At 41.0% G+C, this 25,786-nt stretch overlaps 1 protein-coding gene across 1 annotated transcript in view; it reads right to left on the bottom strand.

Moving 5' to 3' along the window:
- Window positions 1-430: 430 nt before the first annotated feature.
- The window catches only part of spire1b (spire-type actin nucleation factor 1b), a 50,066-nt gene continuing 24,710 nt past the window's right edge, over window positions 431-25,786 (bottom strand). The window contains exons 5-17 of the mRNA XM_036558361.1: window positions 21,957-22,031; window positions 20,456-20,620; window positions 14,038-14,124; window positions 12,615-12,744; window positions 10,580-10,621; window positions 7,989-8,137; window positions 6,438-6,531; window positions 4,975-5,117; window positions 4,730-4,867; window positions 3,122-3,192; window positions 2,961-2,988; window positions 2,716-2,846; window positions 431-1,582 (exon numbers count right to left, since the gene is read on the bottom strand). Coding sequence (XP_036414254.1) covers window positions 1,318-1,582; window positions 2,716-2,846; window positions 2,961-2,988; window positions 3,122-3,192; window positions 4,730-4,867; window positions 4,975-5,117; window positions 6,438-6,531; window positions 7,989-8,137; window positions 10,580-10,621; window positions 12,615-12,744; window positions 14,038-14,124; window positions 20,456-20,620; window positions 21,957-22,031 — 1,518 coding nt within the window. The 3' untranslated portion in view covers window positions 431-1,317. The remainder of the gene's footprint in view (window positions 1,583-2,715; window positions 2,847-2,960; window positions 2,989-3,121; window positions 3,193-4,729; window positions 4,868-4,974; window positions 5,118-6,437; window positions 6,532-7,988; window positions 8,138-10,579; window positions 10,622-12,614; window positions 12,745-14,037; window positions 14,125-20,455; window positions 20,621-21,956; window positions 22,032-25,786) is intronic.

A 25,786-nucleotide genomic window follows, 5' to 3' on the forward strand; every position in this document is an offset into this window, starting at 1 on the left:
AGGACAGCTGGACAATATAACAATATTTATCATTATTGTGATAAATTACATCACAACATGTCGCGATACGCTTTTCTACACTCTAAATAAAGGTGGTTCTTCAAGGGTTTTAGCAAAGAAAATGGTTCTATATAGAACCAAGAACACTCAAAGAACCTTCTGCATTTTTAGGGGGTTATTTGCATCATGAAAAGGGTTCTTCAGACTGATGGAGAATGTACTGTATTTGGTTCTATATAGCACCCAAAAGTATTCTACTACTGTTACTATGTCAAGCTTATAACAGTAGAAGAACCCTTTTGGGTGCTGTTTAGAACCCTTTTCAAAAAGGTTCTATATAGAACCATCTGCACATTCATGCACATTACCTATCAATCTGAAGAACCTTTCACAATGCAAAGAACCCTTTAACCATGCAAAAGGTTCTTTGAGACCGAACGCATGCAAATGAGCTCAGTTTTGATTGGCTGTCCTGTATTGTGCCTCATTCAAAAAGCACTCAGAGCTTAAGCACTACTTATAACTTCAGTCTGGGTGGGCGGGGCTAAACTGCTGTAGTTTGAATAGGTGGATAGATATAAATAAGCTGGTCCTTGTGACAAATAAATTCAGAACAGGATGTTTTTGCAGTTCAGTTTCCACATGTGGACTGTATGGACTCGGTGGTGAACAGTACATCCTGAAACAATGTTTATATATTAAAATCCAAACAAAAAAAGACGGGAAATTTGTTCTTTCAATGTTATGGACCCTTTAAGGATCATTTTTTTCCCACTCCTACCAGCTAGCTAGCTAACATTAGCGGTGTATTTACCCGATATATTATTTATTATAATATTTTTACTACAATGGACTTGAATGCAAAGACTTTGCAAAGGTGGTTGGCTATTCTTTATTTATAAATGTGATTTACTTCTAGTCGTCACCAATTAGGCCATAGATATTTGCTCGTTTGTTCATAATTGTAACCAGTGGAGTTTATATGTATATTTTTAAATGGTGGGCTTGGGCTATTCGGTGGGCTTGGCTAAAATATCCCCCTTTTTCCATCTACAAAGCTCTTAAATGTAAATTAATTATAACTTTGTGGAAAAATAGGACCGTCCAATCAGCACATGAAGGCAGCGTTGGTCCATTTAGAAGAACCAGTACACATCAGTAAGACTTTTATGGCTGCTACACCACACAGTCAACACCCCCCTCCATCTAGACCAAACAGGAGGACATATACTCCCCACTCCAGGGTCTCCTACGTCATTCTGGTCCGGCGATTAAGGTCCAGTCCAGGCTTTGGATCAGACAGAAAGGTCTGGCGGGTCAGACCTCGTTGATAGTTCTCTCTGAGGGTCTGTACTCCGCCCCTTTTGAAGAAGACATGACGAACGACTGCGTTTTGCGCTTCAAGCGGGCGCGCTTGGTGGCCAGAGACAGGCTGTGCTTGCTGGAGGAGATGATGTCGGAGATGAACTTCTTGCAGTCCACACAAACCTCCATGCTGCTCCAGTCCTCCGTCAGCTCGCGGGGCAGCTCCACCTCCTCCCGCGAGGAGGACGAGGAGGACTGACGCGACGTCTTCGACAGTCTGAGGCACAGAGGGAGGAGTAGGTGTAGGAGGGGGAGGAGAGAGCAAAGGCAGAGAAAAAGAAAAGACTTCATTAGATTTATTAAAATTTTATTATTATTATTATTATTATTACTTCATTCTTTCTCTACTTCTTTTGTTTTGTCTTTTCTTTCACTCAAAGCGTGGGATGGGTGAGTGGGTGGGGGGGGGGTGTTTGGAAGGGGATTGGGTGGTTGTGATACCACATCACCTTATATTTGTATGATAATTAATAAACGATGAGTTGTGACATTAATAGTCCCCTGAAAAAGGGGGGGGGTGGTGTGGCCAAGGAATACTGGCCTAGGAAAAATTTTTAAAATTTTAAAAGGAATTTTATCACAACACAAGAAAACTCACTTAACTTATGCAGTCTGGCTGCATAAATTATATGATTTTTTCTCATTTTCTTTTCATTTTTATATTTATTATTTTTTATTGAAACTGAAATACTATAGGTTTATTGTATACAAGTATTCACAGGTAGTCTGGCTGACTATATATTTATATACATCATTATTAGTTGTAGTGGTTCACCGAAGAATTGGAAATTAACATTTACTAATTAAAATGGAAAAATTTATGTAGTTTAAAATCATACTTCAAACCTTACTTATCTTACTTATACTTATATATACTTACTTATCGAAAAGATCTAAATATGCTTCACTTTGAAGATGGAATGAAAAAAAGGATTTTTTTCTTGTTTGTCTTGTTTTTGTGTTTAAATGGATATTTTTTTGTATGACTGCATAAATTATATCAATTTATCTCTATTAATTTATTCACTTTAATGAAACTGAAATACTATAGGTTTATAGTATACAATTATTTGCAGGTAATCTGGCTGACTATATGTTTATATATATTATTATTATTAGTTAGTACACAGAAAAATTGCAAATAAACATTTACTAACTAAATTAACTCATGTTAACAAGTGTTAAATGAAAAATTGAATGTAATTAAAAAAAATCATACTCAAAGAAAATATGCAACATTTGGAGACAACACCTGCCTAGTGGCCTCCAGGTAATCTGACTCCTGATTTAGGACGACTAAAACCCTCTAACGACTAAGTCCCCCAGTGTGACCCAGGGTGTTACCTGGACATGGTGCGGTGGAGGCTGTGCCGGTGGTGGCTCGTACTGCCCTTTTCTGATTTGTCCCGGGACAGTGTGGAGGTGGAAGGACCCAGAGAGTAGATGGGCAGGCTGCCGTATGGTTTAGAGGGCAACCGAATCTAGGAGAGCATCAGGAAACACACAGAATGAGGCGAAGCGCGCGGTGCAGTTAGGGTCTCTGAAGACTGCTGGACTACAGTTACTGTACTGAGCAGAATATGAGGATGACGTACCTTCTTACAGCACTGCGAACACACAGGCCTGCAGAGAGGAGGGAGAAAACCTGCTCTGAGTGTGAAAACCTGACCAAATGTGAAAATCTATACATACTCTGGCTTTATGTCAGGTCTAAGGCCAGTCTCATTACATCAGACTATGGCTCATCCATTCTTACCTTTTGCAGAACTGGCAGGTGTAAGACCACGTGAAGAAGGAGAACTTCTTGGTTCGACAGCAGAAGCAAAGCTGCGCAATATCGTTTATAACGAAGAGGAAAAAACATAAACACAGTCAGGCAATCATTCAATCAAACAATTAATGGGATGTTTTAGAGGTGGCTGATATGTTCTTGAGAAAGAAAGATCTGCGTCAGATTCACGACGTGTTCATGGAGAACTGTTCACACCTTTGTGCTCTTGACTGTGTGTAGATTCTGTTCTTACCTAAGAACAAATCCCAGATAAGAAAACACTGAGTGCGTTTGCATGCACTCAATAATCATAGTCGGATTTCTGCGGTTAACTGATTATTCTAATGGTCATGTAAACAGCTCTGATTTCTTAGATCGGTGTAAGGTCTAGAAATCTGATTAACAAATCTGATAAAGAGGATGGATTTTAGCTCAGTAATCAGATTTCTTAGTACATGTAAACTCTTACTCTGATTTCCTTCGGATTTCTCAGTCTGAGCATGTGCGAAAACAGGCGGCGGCACCGGAAATAAGCGAGCAGCTTTTAACACAGCAAAGACGCGCGAGACGCAGCAAAACACTTTTAGAGCGACGCTGAAACCAAATTCATGCTGGACGAAAAGAAAGATTTAAATGTTCCTCATCGTCTGATGTATGTTCAGGTCAAGTGGCAGGTGAAAAAGCTGCAGCATAACGTTTGAGTTTTACGTTACGTTTACGTCTCGTCTTCTTCTATGAGTTTATTGGCTGGTTACAAGGCAGAAATCTGATTACTGCCTGACTCATGTTGACCTGGAGTTTCCCCATTATCTGATTACTCAAGTGCATGTAAACACATTGATCGGATTACTGACAAAATCCCAAACATTTGGATAAACATCAGATCTCATGCAATTTCATTCACTAAGCCCACTACTTTGTGCACGTCCACTGTGGCAAGCAGCAAAGTGAAACTAAACAAACCCTATCTGGATTAAGTGGTTCACAATGATGATGATGATGTTTATGATAAACCTGTGTTTATGCTGTTGCATGGCTTGTCAAGATCTTGATGTAGGACTATTTTATTATGTTAGGCCTACATTCAGCTTATATAAAAGGAACCAAATAAACCTGTTTTTATTTCGTTCAAGGAATTATGTTGGGTTTGGAACGGAAACATAAAAATCTTGGTTCTGTTTGGAACAAACCGATTGATTACTTATATAAACTTTATGTAGACGACATAAAGAGATCAACAATAAAATTTTGACCGTTGCTGGCTTTTTCACACCTGTGTGTTCACAATATTAACCTACTTAAAGGGTTTCAATCAACCTGTCAAAGAGTTAAAACTAGATTTGTTTATGTGTTTATTAGCCTAGATTGTATATTATAGCACAGACACTGCATTTCTTTACTGTTTCTGCATAAAAACAGCTGGCATGCCACGCGCAGCACACGTCAGAAATAGACCCAAGGATATTTTTGCAGTGAAAGGCTACATTTATAAAGGTAGTAGCATATTGTGTGTGGCACTGTGCGGCGCGTCATGTGGTGCGGTTACGGCGTCTGGTGTGAAATGGGCTTGTCTGTGGGTTATTTCTGCTGTACCTTTCCCTTCTTCAGCGCGTTGTAGATGTCTTTGTACTGCTGGAACTTCTCCAGCTCGGCTTTGACCAGCACCTGCCGGATGTGCATCACCTCCTCCACCGTCAGGGCCAAACACTCCACCGGGAAACAAAACTCCTCCTGTACCAACACACAAAGCCACAGAGTCACCATAAACTAATACAACTTCAAAACGGTCCTGTCTGTGGTTATAAAAGGAAGGATGTAAGCGTCCCTCGTCCACTCACTAAGGATTTGGAGCTTTGTCTGGACGGAGGTACGAACTGGCGCACGTTGGTGGGTGTCTCCTTCTCTATGGAGTGTCTCCTCTGGGCGGGCTGCTTCCTCTCAGGCTGCGGCGTGGAGGAGATGGGCAGGAACATGGGTGGGGCTATGAGAAAGGGAAGGGGTCTATCAGGCTCTGTGTTTTACTGTAAAGCGATGTGGTGTGGATTCACTTCCCACAGAGGGTTTAATACTGCTGGGGCCAAAATTTAACCACAGACATTTGAATCGGATAATCATAACAGACATATTCTTTACTTTGTAACAACGAGCTGAATGTTATTGGAGAAGCCAGTTAGCTTGTTAGCCACCTGTTGAACGGTTCAGCTTATACACTGGTACTTCATATGGACGCAATTTGTAACTACAAAGTCTGTGCATTAGCGAGATCCTGCTGGTGTGGGTTTCCTCTCTCTCAGTGAGGCTCACTACAGTGACTAAGAGCTAAAAGCTCCCCCCTGTGGAGACTTTTTAGGCTGCTTTATTATGACCTGCGGATATTCTGTTTATCATTCACATTGTGAGCTAATCTTTAAGCAAGTTCATTGAGAATGTACCTTGGGATTGATAGCCATGTTTTAGACACAAAGTACGGAAGCAAAATCATTGAGCGATGCATATTGAGACTTGGGCCCAGTCCCATTTCTTCTTTTTACCCTACCCCTTGTTTTTGAGTGTCACCCTAACCCCTCGGAACTGAGTTACAAGGGGTAGTGGTTGAAATCGTCCCCATCAAATGGGACCCTCAAATAAATAGAGCATTGCTTCATTAACAGCTACTAGCGCTGCTCTGTAGGCGACCCTGCCAGTCTGCAGTGACAGCAGAGGAGGGTAAAGTTCAGCTCCTCACTGCTGGGCTTTAGTTACATTTAGGGCATCATATGCCTTCAAAGAGGGGGGCAATTATTTATTATCACCCACCCCTAATTCTTCAGTGATATGAAGCTGAAGTCAGATATTCACCAGCTTCTTGTTCCACCTTAAATGGTGCAGCAGTTACATTGTGGTGCTTCAGGCGTCAGAACTACTGGACTACTTAAGGTGGCACAGGAAAGTTAGCTAGCTAGCTACCGAGTCATTAGCATGCTATTAGCGCATGAAATGACATTAAACTAAGATAATACAGTGGTTATTGTAATTTTTAACAGAGAAAATTCTCACATTTGTGGGTTTCTTTGGTCGCTTGTTCTCCATCTTGCTGGTTTTTCTTTTTTTCTCATAACTCTCTGTTTGGAGTCTCTGAAAAACCTCCGTTTGGAGGGTCATGTAGCCCCAACACTTCACCCTACCCCTCTATCTCAACAAGAATCAGGACACCCTACCCTAGACGTGAACACGCAAAACAGAGGGCTAAGGGCTGAGTGGTAGGGGTGAGGGGTGAAATGGAATTGGGCCTTAAATTGGCAGTTAGAAACGGGTAACTCACTCTTCTTTCCCACCACGGACTCTGGCGACATGTCCTCCACCATGGGCGTAGAGATGCTGGAGGTGCTGGCTGACCTTTGACCCACTGTCTCATCCTACAGAATGAGTCACAGCTGACTGGTTACTAAAAACCAACATGCACACAACGTTTAAAATAGTAAAGGCCTATTTACCCCTAAACACTAACACGGCTAACAGTGAATGAAAACTAACCAAGGGCAAATTAGCATGATTGTCTTGCAGGAATTCTGCCTGTCACCAGAGAATCTGGTGGGTTTTGTCACTCAGCCCCAAGAACTGCCTACTTTGCCAGGAAAAGGCCATCTGACTAACATGCAAACACAACCCATTGTTTGTAAAGGCAGCAGATCTTTGCCTGTCAGATCAGTCCTGAAAACTATAATACATCTTTAAAATTTTCTGTCCAAGCTCGACCCAAACTACGTCAAGTTTTGAGTCCAAAATTGACCCGATTACAACAAAATTCTGTCTGAAACTGACCTGAACCAACACAACATCACTCAAAATGTGAGAGTTAAATCAAACATGTCAGTTTAGCAGGTTAGCGTGTAGTAACAATAATAACCATCACCAGATCAAGGATAAAATATAAAACAATACAAAATAATATGCTATAATAACAGAATTAGTTGTCCAAAATGAAGTGTTAATCCTGCTTCAACATTTCATTCATCAAACAATGCTTTTCAACAACATCCCAAAAATGTTTTTAGTCTGGATAAGCTTTTCATGATGCGATGTTCTCATGCTGTGTTGATATCCTGACAATACAAGATGAGATTGCTGACTTGTTTAACCTCTTTCTGCAGGCCCCCTAGTGGCCATTCTGCCATCTGAACGGAAATCGACTTAGATATTTTCAATTAAAGCTTCACTATGTATGATTTAGGGATCTGGAGACCCCTCTGGTGAAAATGTTTATTGCACGCCACGTGCAGAGGAACATCTTGTACTGTGGGTGGTGCTTTGGACTTTGGGTGTGAGTGAATTATCTACTATTGTCATCATATCTTCATCAGTATGATGCTGATTTCGAGATAATTTGAGGCCCAAACATCGAGCCGGACCTTCTTTTTGAGCCTGTGTGTGTGATGTTAATACTCACAGACATACGACGTGTTGTGAAAACCTCCCGAACCAACGCCTCTAACTTAAATGATCATTTCAGGCTTTACAGGGCGACTCGCAGCAGAGCACACTCACCAAATCTTAGCCTGTTTATAATGATTATAATCATTCATAATTCATAATGATACTTTTAGTTTTAACAAACAAATCTCACTTATTAGCTTTAATATAATACGCTTGTTTACTGTTTTACTTACAGAGCAAAAAGTGAGTAAGTGTGGATCAGTGAGAGTGTAAACAAGATTCTGATTGTTGTGGCATACAATATAAATCACCTGGTCTGTGTATTTGTGGGCGGAGCTTCTGAGGCCAAGACTAGCTTTCTGCCAGCTTTCGTTTACAGCTAGCCACGTTAGCATTTCTGGGTGAAATACTCCCTTAAACACATACAAAACTGGCTCACGTCTGAGTCGGAGCTGTCCAGTTCCGACAGCGTGGGCGCCTGGAGCCTTTTCCTCTGGAAGCCGCTGGCGCCGCTCTGCTGGAGGGACGAGCCGTTGGCCAGCGAGAGCGTGCTGGACGCTTTCCTCGCCGCGTCAGGGGTGGACATGTCTGCACAGACCGACATAGAGCAGTCACACACAGGTAAACACAGACACTGTATGTACAGAGGAGTGTAGGTGTGTCGGAGAGGGAGACCACAAGCACTTGTAAGCCAGCACACACACACACACACACACACACACACACACACACACACACACACTGCAGGTGTAAATCACAATGTGCTCAGATGATCATTTTGGTCATTTTTTCTTGTGTTGACCCTTTTAAAGCAGAGCTCTCTTTGGAAGGTCGTTCTTTGCTGAGTATAAGAGAGATCATATTCTGCATTCGTCATCGATTTATTTTTTTCTACTTGAAACTCATTGTTAATAAATAATATTCTAATATTTATGTATAAAAAAGTCTCACTGAACTTTTGCACAACCATTTTCCAACCTCTCTTTATGCCTTAGCACTAAAGAACTTTTTTCTTATTGTACCTTTAACCCCTTAAAATCTCAGGCTTATTACATACTAAGGCTTATTATTCAGTAACTACAGGGACTTCAATGCAAACTGGCTGAGCTATTCTTAGGTTATAGAAGTGTGTAACATGGCCTGTTAAAGGGGAACTAAACCGATTTCTCAAAAATTCTGCATAATTAAATTGTAAACGTGTCAACAAAATCATTCAGAGTGGCGTAAAATCCAGAGAAACCCACCGAGTCGAAATTGTTCACAATGGTGGTGATAGGAACAAGACGTCTAAAAAGTTTAAAGCCTCTAAAAGCTCCCTCACAGGAAATTATTACATGGAAGGGTTATGAATTCACTGCCTGATGACTGAGACATTGCTTAACAGTAGTTTTGTGATAAAAGTTTTGGCCTAAAAGGTGTTTTAATCAGTTTATTTTAATCAATTTATGGTGGGTTTCTTTGGACAGTCACCAAAGAAAACTTATTAAACTTATTTTTTCAGATTGAACACTATTTTACCATCAACAATACATAAATATATAAAAACTCAGAAAGCATGTTCACTGGTGATTTAGATAGTAACTAAACTGGCTATATTTGCATTGTGGACATCAGGACGTCTGGTTCCTATCAGCACCACTGTAAACAAATCTAAGTCACTAAGTTTCTCTACAAATTAACCAAATTAACCATTTCAAACCAGTCTGGATGATTTTGTTTAAATCTCAACGAGAAATTTTGACATAAGCTTCTCGGCACATCCCCTACAGAGAGCACACTTAAATAGGACAATGTTTCTGCAAGTTTTAGTGCACAATTTCTATTTATTTGCTACTTTTATTAAAAAAAGTAAAAAAGTGACAACTTTTGCACAGGCCACATTATATGTTCCATTTTTGTTTCCAAAATGTTAAATTCAACAAATAAACAGTAACTGAACAGGAAAATTCACTGTGGGTCATTTAAAGGGGAATTCCACCAATTTTAAAAAAAAATTCTGCATAATTAGATCACTGAGATGTTAACAAAGTCATTCAGAGTGGTTCCATGTGAAATGGTTCATTGTAAAGAAACTTCTGTCAACTGACGTTTCTAAACAGTGGTGGTGATCAGAACCAGGGGTCCCAATGCAAATGCAGACAGTAAATATTTTATTCACTATCCAAAAAGAGCAGTTTATATGTACTGTGTTGATAAAATGTAAATTAAAATAACATTTATTATCCCTTTAATGTCCTCACCAAAAAAAGCTGTGGAATTTTTTTTGGGCAATAATAAAAACAATTGGTGTTTGTTTTTTCCGTTTTTTTGACCACACAGTTTTTAAAATATTCACGTCTACCAAACGGTCGAGATGGCACTTTAGGGCATATAAAGTGACTCAAAATGTGCTCTCCCAAATAAGCAGAACATCAAAGGGTTAAAAAAATACTTTTCAGGCCTTTTAGAGGCATTAAGCTCTTCAGACGTCTGGTTCCTATCACCACCACTGTGAACAGCTCTGACTCTGTAAGCATCTTTAGAAGAGAGCATTTCAGACCAAACCACCCTGAATGACTGAATGTGTCTACATCTTCATGAAATGAAGCGTTTGGATCTTTCGATCTGTGGACTGTACCATCTGGCTGTTTGTATGAGTTACACTCTTTCCATGTGCAGCTACTTTTCCTATTAGAAGACAGATGGAAGCATCGGCACGTGCGCACGAACACAAACATATGAAGGCCTCACCATGGCAACGGCATGACGAAAGCTGAGAGGAGCCATAAGAAGAGCTCCAGCTGGTGAGCACAGACTGGCAACAACAGCTATTATGCCAAAAGATGTGATTTATCACTAATTAAAGCTACGGAGAGATAAAGTTATCTCCTCTGTTTTGGAACAGTGCTGCCTCAGCTGAACTGTTAGTGACACCAAAGCATGGAATGTTATGGCAGATGTGCTGCACCAAAAGCTGAACCAAAGCACCAAGGACAACCAAACGGGCCAATAACAACAGGGGACAGATAGCAGGAGTCAACACAGCTTTACCTGAGGAGTCAAAACTCTGAGAATTGCTAAGCGGCCGAAATACTGCAAGAGCAAAACAACCAGGGCGTTAAAACATGGCAGGTTTTTCAAGTGTGGCTGGCAGATCAGACTGACTTCAATCTCCTTTCTCCCAAATCTGGTGCTCAATTACAACCCCATTTCCAAAAAAGTTGGGACGCTGTGCTGAATGCAAATAAAAATAGAATAATTAAAAATGCAGCAATGTGCAAATCATGTAAACCACATTTTTAAAGGAAAATAGCACAAAGACAACATATCAAATGTTGAAACGGAGAAATTTTATTGTTTTTTGAAAAATATTTGCCCAATTTGAATTTGATGCCAACAACATGTTTCAAAAAAGTTGGGACGGTGCAACAAAAGGCTGGTAAAGTTGTGTAAATGCTAAAAAACCCTGGTGGTTGATTGGCAACAGGTCAGTAACATGACTGGGTATAAAAAGAGCATCCAGAGAGGCTGAGTCTTTCAGAAGTAAAGATGAGGAGGGGTTCACCACTCTGTTAGGGACTGAGTAGGCAAATGCAACAATTCAGGAATAACATTTCTCAGCATAAAATAGCAAAGAACTTTTGCTTTTCATCATCTACGGTACATAATATCATTAAAAGATTCAGAGAATCTGGAGAAATCTCTGTATGCAAGGGACAAGGCTAAACACCAGTATATGCTGCACAGCACTGCATTAAAAATAGACATGATTCTGTAGTGGAAATCACTGCATGGGCTCAGAAACACTTCTGAAAACCACTGTCTGTGAAAACAGTTCATCGCTGCATCCAGAAATGCAAGTTAAAACTCTAAAACCCAAAGAAGAAAACAAATATAAACAGAATCCAGAAACACTGCCACCTTCTCTGGGCCCGAGCTCCTTTAAAATGGACTGAGGGGAAGTGGAAGACCACTCAGCTTGTCATCAGTGCACAGTTCAAAAGCCAGTGTTCATGATGGTATAGGGGGGCATTAGTGCACATGGTATGGGTGATGTGCACATCTGTGAAGGCGCCATTAATGCTGAAAAATATATACATGTTTTGGCAACATATGTTGCCATTCAGACGACGTCTTTTTCAGGGAAGGCCTTGATTATTTCAGAAAGACAATATCAAACCACATTCGACATGAATTACAACAGCATGGCTCCGTATTAAGAGTCCAGGTGCTAAACTGACCTGCCTGCAGTCCAGACCTGTCACCACTGAAAACATTTGCAGGGTTATGAAATAAAAATATGACAAAGGAGACCCTGAACTGATGAAAAGCTGAAATCCTGTATCAAACAAGAACAGGAAAACATTTCACTTTCTAAACTACAGCAGCGTCTCCTCAGTTCCTAAACACTTACAGAGTGTTGTTAAAAGAAGAGGTGATGAAACACAGTGGTAAACAGGCCCCACTTTTTTGGAACGTTTTGTTGGCATCAGATTCCAAATGGCCATATATTTTTCAAAAAACAATCAAATTTCTCAGTTTCAACATTTGATATGTTGTCTTTGTAGTATTTTCCTTTAAAAATATGGTTCACATGATTTGCACATCACTGCGTTCTGTTTTTTATTTACATTCTGCACAGCGTCCCAACTCTTTTGGAAATGGGGTCGTACATTGTTTATTATTTTATTTTTGCATAAATAGTAAAGGCATAAATTTAATCTGATATCAGTCCTGTTCACTCTTATGGGGCTTTTAGGTGCAGATTCTTGTATGTCACTCTGAAAAAAAGCATCTACTAAATGAATAAATGTAAATGTATGGAGACAAATATTACCAATTCTGTCTCATTACAGCTTTGACACGAACATTTAACTGACCGTTTCCAGTGTGTCTGGAATGCGGCACAGCAGTGATGATGCTGAGCTCAACGAGCAGCTTTAAATTGACATTATGTGGCTCAATTGTCAATTTAAATGAATTAAATTGACAACATTTAACTGTCAATTTAAAGGACAGAATAAGAGGCTTTAAGTGAAAATAAAGCATCTGTTATTCGAGTATGTGTGTGTACAGTATGTCTTACCCGGTCTGCTCCTGCGGATCTGGTCAGGTGACACTGGGCGGAGCTTCCTCTCAGATTTGATCTCCTCCAGGATGCGCTCGTGGAGGCTCGGAGGATGTTCAACCTGAGGCTTCAGCTTTCGCGCTGCCACCTACACGCACACACTTAAATTGAGGGGCTGATAACTTATGTTCTTAACTAGAACCAGGCTGGTCAGCTAGCTAACAGGCTAAAAGAGCCAACAGCCTAAACAACTCCATCATTAATATCACAGACTTGATTTAAAGTACTTACTGTATGATTACCTGCAGAATGAAAGTCTAAAAATGTCACTTGAATGTTTTACACACTTCAAATGTCCCTGTTTCAGTCAGAAGTCGTGTCAAACCCAGGCTGAATCCCAAACGGCTCCGTACTCCCTAAATAGTGTTCTAGCTATGAACCTTTAGAAATTCTAGCCTCTACAGCCAAACAGTGCATCATTTATGGAGTGTGGATGTGTCTGAATCCCAAATGACTGTTTCTTAGCTGTATTTTGCCTTGTTGGGCTGCAGGATCCAGTATTTAAACTCCGACATAGTGCACTATGTAGGGAGCAGGGAGCCCCTGGTGGTGATTTGGAGACCAAAAAGTTCTTATAAAGCGAAAGTTTCTGCACTAAACAGTGCTGTGTTATCATATGTTCATTATTTTACAACAAAAAGTTAAACAATTCATGAAATGACTGTAATATACAGCGACGGGCGACCAAACGTTCTCCTCATTCAGTGGTCCATGGTTGCTTGGCAACAATACCAAACTCTAAAGGAACTACATTTCTTGGCGGAATATTTGTTTATATCGATCAGCATTAATAATGGCTTATTGCTTTACTATAAATGTTGCTGTATGAATAAAATGCATCTCCAAAATAACAACCTTGTAAGACATGTTGGACAATTTCTATTGGTCTATTCATCATGAAATTTTCACACAATTTAAAGGCCAGCTGGCATTTTCAAATCATGTGAAAAATGAAGAACAACAGAAATGGAAACGCAAATAGAAATACAAAGAACACAAGGATATCATACAATGGATGATCCATATGTATCTACATCAGCCCTATCATATAAAAACTGCACCACTGAAAACACCAGCTGCTCTTCACACTGTATGAACATTTTATGATGAATGAATTAAATGTTAAACTTAAGTTTGTTCTTTTCCTGTAAAGTTAATGCTTCAGAAATTTGAGGTGTTGTTACGACAGCAATGGTTTACATGTAAAGACCTTTATGTAATATGAATTTTATAATCCTAACCCTAAACCTAACACTAACCTTAACCTCAGGGACGAAAAAGAAACAGTATTTCTGCCATTCCCATAAAACAAGGTACAGGACCCTGTCCTTACAACACGGGTGCTCCTATTTTGTGAGAGGTGTTGTTGAATGTCACTCACAGGGTTGAGAGGAGGTCTGGACCGTATGAACTCCAGGATGACCTCATGTGCGCTCTTCTTTAACCGTGGGGGAATGTCTCCATTCACCTGAGAAACGAAGACAGGTGTGTGAATATATACAGTGTTTCTCAGTCATGCACCCCCAGACAGTGTTCTAGGTGTTTCTCTTCAGCTCCTGGCTGGTTAGCCTGTTGTTAGAGTTTGGGTTAATGGGTTACCAGAACACGTTTGGAATAAACCTGACGAGCAGTCTGTATGTTTACACTATGTCTTCACAAATTTCAATAAATCCTAATGATTTGTCTTCGTTCCAGATTTGAGGTGCTCCTGGCTGCCTCGCCAACCGTCACGTTCACTTTGAAATGAAATTGACCAACACTGCGTGCATGTTGGAGGCTGCTGGCCCTGAAGGTTCAGATGTTATATAACTGAAAGGCCACATTCCTCCAGTGAATCGAGCATAATAACTGCAAACAAAGCACAGAAAGAAAGGATCACTACATGTGCAGGTCTAATGATTCTCATTCTCACATTCACTGAAGGAAACGCAGAACGGCTGCACAGCTTAAATGGTTCCCACTTCCTGCTAGGTTGGTGTTAGTTTCTGTGGTGGTTTCTCTGGTGTTGCTGGCTGATTGCTATGGTGCTGCTATGTGGTTGCTAGTTGGTTGCTATGATGTTGCTAAGTGGTTGCTATGGTGTTGCTAAGTGGCTGCTAGGTGGTTGCTATGGTGTTGCTATGGTATCCCAGGGGGGTTGCTATGGTGTTCCTATGTTCATGCTAGGTGGTTGCTATTATGTTGCTAAGTGCATGCTATGGTATCACAGGGGGTACTATGGTGCTGCTAATCAGTTGGTGGTTTCTATGGTTGCCCAAGTCCACTGCCACCTTAAATCTCCTGCTACATTAAATCTGCTACCTTAAATCCAGTGCCACCTTAAAAACACTGCTACCTTCAAAATGTGTGTGTGCATTTGTCTGGTGTGTGTGTGTTTGGTGTGTTGTGTGGTGTGTTCAGTGTGTGTGTGTGTGTGTGTGGTGTGTGTTGAGTGTGTGTGTTAGTGTATTTGTATCATTGTGACAGAAAGAAAGATGCCAAAACTTTTGCACTCCATTCATTCCTATGGGAAAAAAATCCACAAAATTCCATTGTTACAAGGAAACCACGCATCCAATCAAAAAGCTGTATACAAGCCCAAACCACACAATCAGCCCGGACAATCTGGAGTTCAATCAGTGTTGATATCTCGAAAACTGCGGGACGAGTTACTCAGGAAAAATCCGGCAGAAAAAAAAGAATAATAAAAGAGAAGAGAAGAAGAATAACATAAAACAAAAAACAACATCCCATAATAATAATAATGTTTCAACAGCAGTTAGACATAAAGGGATGTGGAGGTGAACCCCAGTGTACCCCTGCTGGGTGCAGTCTTGAATTTGTCACAAAACCTGAAATCAGCTAAAGAAAGAGGATGTCGTGACTGACCATTCACACATTGCTGAGGATCACGTTACTGACCCAACCACTATATATGGTCAGTTTCACATAGCATACACAATTATCTCATGTTTCTGGCCTTTCAGTGTCCGGCATTCTTTACCTCTCTGTTTTCTATGGTCTATTTTACAACAAATCCAACCAGTTTCATTTGCCCAGAGAGGTTTGAGTTTCTTACATGGCCCTGAGTGGTCATCCTGTACCAAAATGCAAATCTAATTTATTTCTTATTTTTCTTTATTTGGAATAACAGGTTTTATGATGTTCTTTTCACTTTCGGTCAGTAAAGCAGTAAAAAAGCAATAGTACACACAAGAAAGCCTTCAGATTCTATAAAAAACAACTAAAATCATTAGACATTCTGTGCAAGAATGGACATCTGGGAGAAGACATTTCCGTCAACCACGTTAAAAATGCATTCTCTCAGGTCTTTTCTTCTCTTGATGACAGAAAGCCCGGCCAAGGAAATTCAACTGAAAGCTTTTGTCGTCTTCACAGTGGCAGGTAGCCTTCTGTTCTCTGACGTTACCAGTTCTCCTTCATTTTGCTTTCAAAAAACTGGACAAAGTGTCACAGAAGGGTAAGTAACACTATCCACCATTTATGGTAAGTGTTTTTGAATAGTTTTACAGTTGAGGCTTGAAATACATCAATACCACCAGGATCCTTTTGCCCAGTTTGTAACAACAAAGCATAAAAAAGCAGATTAGCAAGAAAAAAAACATATGTAATTAAATAATACCACCCTGACCAAACCCAAGAACACACAAACAGAACAGGCCAGACAGCATCGTTAAGGTAAATAACGGTATGGTAACGGTATGGCTAAGAAGGCCAGTGTTGGAAGCTCATTTAAAGCTCACCACTATGGCCAGGTACTGTTTGAAAATGTTCAATACTGATACCGATCCAATACCTTGAATTCAATACCGATACTAGAACAATACTTATTCCGATACCTTTATTCTAGTTGTGACAAACAAAGATATATCAGAATGAATTATTATTTATTAATAAGAATTTCATCTTCCTCTTTTCTTGGCACATGAATCACTTCACCTGGATCAGTGGTCACCAGCCCTCCTCCTGGTGATCTACTTTCCTGCAGAGTTTAGTTCCAGCCTACATCCAACATGGCACCCCTCCCTTCACTTAATGCTGATGCCTCTGATCTGGCCAATCAAGGCCTTCTGACGAAGTTAATTAGCTTAGACTGCAGGAACTGGACACCGCTGGAGGTAGATCTCTGCTGAATGTCGATCTCCAGGACCAGGGTTGGTGACCACTGACCCTGATGCCGTAGTTTAAAAAAGCGAGATGAGAATGATTCAGTATGTGTGTATAGCTCAGTGCAGCAGTGGACGACAGCTAACTGGCTACCTGGTAATTGCCAGTTTTGGTGCTAACTGAATCCAAATGTTGATGGAGATGAACCCAATTTCCCAATTTTCTCCCCGAATTGGACGTATCCAATTCCTCCCACTAGTTAGGGCTCCCCTAATCACATAATACCATCAGCACTAGGAGGGCGAAAGCTTGCACAGGCTTCCTCAGAGACCTGTGAAGCGCCATTGGACAGCTCAATGCGGTCAGAGAAGAACGCAAACAGCCAGTCCTGTTACATCAGCAAACAGATGCCTGTGCTGCCTGGCATTGCGCTGGGTGATGGGGAGACAAGGGGGGGCCATCCTACCCATCCAGATACCTTGGATATCCTGGAGTCCCAGACACGGATGACTGTAGCATCACCAGGGATCAAACTCACGATCTCCTGATGATAGGGCCAAGACGGTTAGACGGTTGCGTCACTCGGGAGCCCCCTAAATCTCGTTTTTGATCAAATGTTTCATCCGAATTATCGTATTAATTGACCTGGCAGCTGGGGGAATTGGGAGATAAAGCAGTAATAAGGTAAGGTGTCGTATTTATAAATGATGACAGTATTTCAACTTTAGAATTTCAAATTTCTATTCCATTCTGAATGGCCAAATAAACACATTCCACCTATATATATTTTATAGGGGTCACTAATTGGTGGTGCAGGAGCTCACTGATAGGTGGCGCTGACAGAAAGGCCCAATCCCATTTCACCCCTCGCCCCTACCACTTAGCCCTCTGTTTTGCACGTTCATGTCTAGGGTTAAGGTGTCCCAATTTTTGTTGAGATAGAGGGGTAGAGCGAAGTGTTGGGGCTACATGACCCTCCAAACAGAGGTTTTTCAGAGACTCCAAACAGAGTGATATGAGAAAAAAAGAAAAACCGGCGAGATGGAGAACAAGAGACCACAGAAACGCACAAATGTGAGAATTTTCTCAGTTAAAAAATTACAATAACCACTGTATTATCTTAGTTTAATGTCATTTCAGTGTATTATGGTTGTTTTCTTTATAACAAGAATAAAAAAAATCACTAGTAGTATGCTAATGTCTCAGTAGCTAGCTAGCTAACTTTCCCGTTCCACCTTAAATAGTCCAACAGTTCAGATGCCTGAAGCGCCAAATTGTAACTGCTGCTCCATTTAAGGTGGAACAGGAAAATTCAAACAAGAAGCTGGTGAATATCTGACTTCAGCTTCATATCACTGAAGAATTAGGGGTGGGTGATAATAAATAATTGCCCCCCTCTTTGAAGGCATATGAAGCTCTAAATGTAACTAAAGCCCAGCAGTGAGGAGCTGAACTTTACCCTCCTCTGCTGTCACTGCAGACTGGCAGGGTCGCCTACAGAGCAGCGCCAGTAGCTGTTAATGAAGTAATGCTCTTTTTATTTGAGGGTCCCATTTGATGGGGACGATTTCAACCACTACCCCTTATAACTCAGTTCCAAGGGTTTAGGGTGACACTTGAAAACAAGGGGTAGGGTAAAAAGAAGAAATGGGACTGGGCCTACGAGGGGAAAAATCTCAGAGCCAGAAAAACCTCAGAAAAACTAAGCATGATAGCAGGTCAGCGATGGCTAAGAGCTCCACTCACCACAGAACATGCCTGATTTCATCTTTCACTCCATCACCAGTCACTCGACTCTGCGCTCTCAGAATATCCTCTGGGGGTCATTTTAGCATCAGTTAGCTAGAACCGAGCCCGTGCTGTGCTGTGTAGCTGGTTTAGCCTGCTAAGTAAGCTCTCATTAGCTTAGCCAAAACGCTACAGTGCCAAACAGAGCAGGCTGGAAAACAGGTTACTCAACTTTTACTCTCTCAGACAGTTTTTATCATCTACACTTGTTTCAACAGAACAGCAATTGGTCAGAATCAAGTCTGTACTGTGGTGTGTGGCACTTTTTGAGCTTGTGCTGCTGTGAGTCGCCCTGTAAATCCTGAAATAGTCATTTAAGAGTCAGAAGTGTGGAGTCTGGAGTTTTCAGACCACACAGTATGTCTTTATATATTAACGTCACACACACACACTCAGAAAGAAGGTCCGGCTCGATGTTTAGGTCTCGAATGCTAAATCAATATTATACCGATGAAGATATGATGACAATAGTAGATAATTCACTCATATCGAATCATTTATATCTAAACTCGTGTCGGTGCTGTGGTTAGCCAGACGTGAGCATGTTCTGTGGTGAGCAGAGTTCATGCTAGCTAAGCTAATGCTAACAAGCTCCCTCTGCTGGTTAACAGCAATGTTTAACGTTTAGCAACTGTTAGAGATGCCTTCCACCTCCAATCCCTGGTAATACAGTATAGCGCAGTAAAACTGGAGAAGCTATGAAACAAGTAGATGATCTATTCGCAAATACTACTGTAAAGGTTTAAGTGTACAAGGAACTGTTTTCATCTACCTTACTTTACAAAATACAGTCAGACCTTGTACCTCAGTGACTGTCAGGCATTACAGTTATATGCAGTGTGCAAAATATTCAGGGGGTCCCATCTTGTCAGGCTACTCCAACGTTGGCTGGCTGCTAACACCATAGCGGCACTGATGCTTCGATGGCGACAACATGTTTGGTTTAACAGTTCTTCTTCTAGAAATGCTCTTTTCTAGTTTGGTAATGCGCTCCTCCACACACCAACTGAGATTATACACATCTCCTCTTCTGTCTCCGGTTTGAGAAATCAGTAACAGTTCACTCTTTTCACTCTTATGAAATTGGCCAAGTTTTCAGAGTTACAAATGTTCTGCAGCATATTCTGAAGTATTTCTTAGGTATCCTGAGCTTAGTTACAGTTGCTCAGCTATGAAGGACCAACTCAGTGAACCAATTTGCTACAGCGCCACCCTACTTAGTTAAGAATTCCTAAGACAGAAACTCACTGATTGTGGGTGAAGCAGCTAGACAATGAACTATCCCTGCATCTGTATTTGAGCGAGCTGTTTTTCCCTAACAGGCAGAATAATGTCATACGTAAATATTTTCACAGACCCCTGCAAAATTGTGATTTTGAAACATTCAGGGGTTCCAAGCTGTTACTCAGTGGGTCCTGGACCCATCAGGACCCCCTGTATTTTGCACCTTTGGTTGTATGTGCTCTTTCTTCACTCTCTGTGCATCAAAGAACCAGTCAGACTCCTGTCTTCTTCTTCTCCTTTTTCAAAATAATTCAAACAATTAATTCAAGATGGTGTAGTTTTTCATCCACAGTATAAAAAGTAGGCACAGATTTTTTAAAGCTTTTCGGTACTCAGTAGAACCAGGATGTTTGGTCGTTCTTTTGCATACCAATTTTCATTACCTAGTCCTACTTACATTAAATCTTATTTAATTTGACAGGGTGTAAAATCACTGCTAATTTAAGAACAATGATTTATATGGAATACATGGAGAAATTTGCTGTGTTATTGTCTGACTGGTTCATTCTGGACGCTGCCTGATCCACACTGACAGCTTTACAGCGAGGAATCCAAACTGGTTGTTTGTGTGGCTCTTTCTGCAGGCAGTATATACAGTATGTGTGCTTGTGTTGACTTACCATGACCTTGCGCAGTTTGTAGCGTTTGGAGCGGATGTCGTCCATGAGCATTTCGTAGGGTGTGAGCTGGTACTCGATGGGCAGGGGGTTGTACTGACGTTCCTGCACCTTCTTCAGCTTCACTCCGTTCCTCAGGTCCCTCATCACCTGCACCCAGAACCGTGCCTGAACAGGAGAGAATACATTCACAAACTTAGAAACAACATTTAAACAAATATATTAAATATTCTATTTTTTTTTTCTGAAGTCTTCATAAAACATTGTGTGGTTTTATGTACAGAAAATACCATAATCCATTTTTATATGATCATTATCTCTTCTTGATCTAATTCAATTAGAATTAAATCAGCTGACTTTGTTACTCTGCCTCACTCAAAGCAGTCTGGACTGAAATGTACAGAACAAACTGTTAAGTACATATAAACTTTAGCTGCTCCTTTAGGATATCTGGATCCTTTTGCTTCCTGACAGCCAGGAGCAGCACAACGTTTAATTGTTTACCCACTAATTCAATAGCTGCTACAAACTGCCTGCAGGAACAACATTTCACATCACTTCAATGAGAACAGCCAAAGATAAACTGCTGTGGGCTGAATGGGTGGGACTAAACTGTTGCAAGCTGAATGGGTGGGGCTAAACTGGGGAGGCTGAATGGGTGGGGCCAAACTGTTGCAGACAAAATGGTTGGGGCTACACTGCTGTTGGCTAAATGGGTGGGGCTAAACTGCTGTAGCTGAATGGTGGGGCTAAACTGCTGTAGGCTGAATGGTGGGGCTAAACTGCTGTAGGCTGAATGGGAGGGGCTAAACTGCTGTAGGCTGAATGGGTGGGGCTAAACTGCTGTAGCTGAATGGTGGGGCTAAACTGCTGTAGGCTGAATGGGAGGGGCTAAACGTGTAGGCTGATGGGAGGGGCTAAACTGCTGTAGGCTGAATGGGTGGGGCTAAACTGCTGTAGGCTGAATGGGTGGGGCTAAACTGCTGTAGGCTGAATGGGTGGGGCTAAACTGCTGTAGGCTGAATGGGTGGGACTAAACTGTTGCAAGCTGAATGGGTGGGGCTAAACTGGGGAGGCTGAATGGGTGGGGCCAAACTGTTGCAGACAAAATGGTTGGGGCTACACTGCTGTTGGCTAAATGGGTGGGGCTAAACTGCTGTAGCTGAATGGTGGGGCTAAACTGCTGTAGGCTGAATGGTGGGGCTAAACTGCTGTAGGCTGAATGGGAGGGGCTAAACTGCTGTAGGCTGAATGGGTGGGGCTAAACTGCTGTAGCTGAATGGTGGGGCTAAACTGCTGTAGGCTGAATGGGAGGGGCTAAACTGCTGTAGGCTGAATGGGAGGGGCTAAACTGCTGTAGGCTGAATGGGTGGGGCTAAACTGCTGTAGGCTGAATGGGTGGGGCTAAACTGCTGTAGGCTGAATGGGCGGTCACATAAATATGTTAATGTAAATATGATGTCATAACCATGATGCTTATAAAGGGACGTATATCAAAACTCACCCAGTCTGCATTCTGTAACTCATTTAGGTCTCTAGCTGGATCATCAGTCGTACCACCCTCCATCTTCCGCAGGTTCTGACCAATCAGAGGTGGAAGAAAACAGTCTGACCAATCACAGGTTCAACATGCATTTTATAGCCAACAGAAACGTTCCAATATTATTTGTAAAGAAATAATGCTACATTAACTTACACTAAAAGTTGAAAACATATTTTTCTTTCCTTGTAAAGTTACCTTTCTGGTGTTACCAGATTTTGTTCAGACAAGGATCTAAACAATGTATCATTTCGTAACATTATCTTGTTGTAATGTGTAAATAAGCCTCTACAAATCACTAAATTAACATCCTGACCACATCTTATATGAATTAGATGAGTTTCTATTGGTTTTTAGATAAATCAAGGTAATCCAACACACCCAACTAATTGTGGTCAAAATAATGCAGGCCAATCTTAACCATGTTATTAGTGCCTCAGCAATGTGTTTTTTTTTCATATCACAGTCGTAATATGCAGTAATATAACCACAGTATGGTACTCTGGGTATTTCAAGTTGCATAAAAGACTTGACAAATGAAGCTTTCAGAAAGCCTGCTCGGGTCTGCTTGTATTTACCTTCAGTCCCTGGGCTATAATAGAGGCTCTGCAGTGAGTAAAGCTTTCAGTGGCAGCGTTTGATTTTACAGCCTCTGGCGGCTTTTATAACATACAATCAGAGCAGCTAAACAGCCTCTGCTTCACATCAGGCTTTTGTTACAGCAGAAAAGGAAAGCGGCGCATGGCAGTAACGGAAAACCCCCAACGGTAGACGACACAAACGCCTTAACAAGACGAATACGCAGAGGAGGACAGGACAAACAGACGTGTGCGAAATTAGATTTAAGTGACAGTAAGTTCAGACATCTGCACATTTTAATGCACAAGTACTGTTTTTTGCTGTATTTAACACACTGGAGAAAACACAAAATGTGGCCTCTGCTAATATTTGCATGAAGATGCGTATGACTGTACACACAAACACAACAAAGCCTTAATCATGTGACCCCGACTAATGTAGTAGGTTTGCTCTCTCACTCAGTGGTCTGTTTTTACAGTGAGCACAACCTAAACTTCGTCCTCGTCTAGCCAGCAAACGGGTTTTATCTTTATTAGATAATAATTTATAATCTTTTTATCTCACATCACATTTGGAATGTTTGTAGCAGTTTTCCATCCGTATTTGTCAAGCGTTTTCAGACGTATTTTTATGGCCTACACTGCTAAGATTTTGTCTGGCCTGATGGCATGCTGCGTTTATTAAGCACTATCCAGCTAAGAGTTAAGCTAACTTGCTAAACTAGCAACTGTTTTCAGTAGTTAATGCTAAAGGTTTTGCCTGAAATTTCTGAAGGACACCATTTGGAAAGCGTCATAGCAAAGTTTTGTGGTTCCAAAATTTACACTGCTAGTTTGGACCACGCCTATTTATAGTAGTATGAGAAGAGATTGTGTGATTGTGGGAGGCGATCTGATATACATGCACATTCAGACACACACACACACACACACACACACACACACACACACACATATATATATATATATATAAATTGTACATGTATATCAGATCGCCTCCTACTATATATAAATATATATATAAAAATATACTATATATATATATATATATACACACTCAATCTTCACTGGTAGAACAAAACCTCTTCGTTTTCAAAAACAACAAAAAGGCTACAATATGTACACTCCATGTTGATATGACTGCATCATGCAATTCATGCAAATTTTTTAGGTGCACTTTCATGCTGCTCTCTTGGATTCAGTTCCGGTGACCACTGAAGAACACTGAACTCACCGTTATGTTCATTAAACCAGTTTGAGACGACCTTTGCTTTGTGACACGGTGTATTACCATGCTGGAAGTAGCCATTAGAAGATGATAAACTGTTACCATCAATGGATGCACATGGTCAGCAACAATACTCAAATGGGCTGTGGAATCCAAGCGATGATTGATTGTTATTAACTGGGCCAAAAATGTGCAGAGAAAAATTCCCCACACCATTACACCACCTCCACCAGCCTGGACTGCTGACACAAGGCAGGTTGAGTCCATGCTGTCGGCACCAAATTCTGCAGCCTCAGCCGTCTGTTCTTGACTGACAGAAGTGGAACCCATAGTGGTCTTGCGCTGCTGTAGCCCGTCCACTTCAAGGTTCGACATTGTGTATTCTAAGATGCTGACAGCCCTTCTGTCAGCTCCAACCAGTCTGGCCATTCTCCGCTGACCTGTCTGCAGAACTGAAGCTCACTGGATGTTTTTTCTTTGCACCATGCTGAGTAACTCTAAAGACTGTTGTGCATGAAAATCCCAGGAGATCAGCAGTTATAGAAATACTCAAACAAGCCTGTCTGGCACCAACAATCAGGAAGGTCAAATTCACTGAGATCACATTTTCGCCCCATTCTGATGGGTGATGACACATATATACATATATACATATACACATACATTAAGCACCTCATGGAACTGCTCACATTTGGCAGACTAGAAATTCTCCACAAGGGGGCACCATTAACAGTCAAATAACTTTTGATGCTTCATCTTTAGCATCAGCTTTATGGAACATCACATTTTATGTCCATTATCGTGCAACCATAGTAATGAATATTAATGCAGTAGGTACTGGAGCAAAAAATAGAATGTTTTACTTTAAAATGTTGTGAAGTGAAAGCAAAAGTCTCAAAAAATTGAAATACTTTAATAAAGTACAGACATGAGACAATGGCGAAAACAGTGCTTACGCACTTAAGTGCACCACTGGTGGGATCCTGTGGGACTAACACCCACAGTGTCATCCTCAGCAGCATTTCCAGCAGAAAGAGCTTAGCTGAACACCCATAACATCTTTATTTAGCCTGAATCAGACGGGGTAAGCTTCAGTTACAGCTTACTGAGCCCTCTGCCCTTGGTAATGAACTTGAGTGCTATAAGACGGCCGCCTCTTCAAGATGCTAAATTATTTAGAGTTAGAATTAACAACCTCTAGACAATTCCTTCCCTTCTATTTATTAGAGTGAGTGTAATTAACAACATGACAATAATTCACTCCCTTGTGCTCTTTATCTTGTAGAATTAACATCACTAATATGATTAACTGTATGTGTTCCATATAGCGTATGTGTCATTTTATATGTGAGCCATTCACCATACAACATTATGACACTGCTGAAGAATGAACTGGAAGGTCTTTATGCCTCATATGTTGCAAACTGTATGCCTCCAGTAGAACAAGGAGTTTGTCACTAGCCGCTGCCCTTTGGCTGGACTGTACTGAAGCACAGCTGAAACATGTAGCCGTAGGTCATGGTAACATGCTGTATAAGGTCATGGCTCATCCATCCGTGAAGGTCCAGCATGACTTTGAAAGGATACCTCACCCAGCTAAATGGATCCTGTGAGCTCTCATTTAATATTAGCATAGCTAGCACTCGAGAAGCAGTTCGGTGCCAGTCAGAATTAGCACATACGTGACTGAACGTATGTTTTCCATAATCTTAAGATGTCTTAAGATAAAGGTTTATGCCAAACTCTTTGCTGAAAACATAATTTTCCACTTACCCCAGATATAATCGGTCAGCCAAGACGTTTGGTGTCCTTGTTTTGGTGTTTATTTACATTAGCGCTGGAGCTATGAGGCCAACGCTGCTAACAAACACTAAAAGTCAATAGTCACCCAAATCTTCTCTGCAAATACATCCCCAAAACTTCTCTCAAGCCGCTCAAACCACGTCCAGGTCTTCATTAAGGTTGTACAGACTTGTCGATGTGGTTTA

Source organism: Colossoma macropomum, unplaced genomic scaffold (genome assembly GCF_904425465.1).
Source record: "Colossoma macropomum unplaced genomic scaffold, Colossoma_macropomum, whole genome shotgun sequence".
Lineage (NCBI taxonomy): Eukaryota > Metazoa > Chordata > Actinopteri > Characiformes > Serrasalmidae > Colossoma > Colossoma macropomum.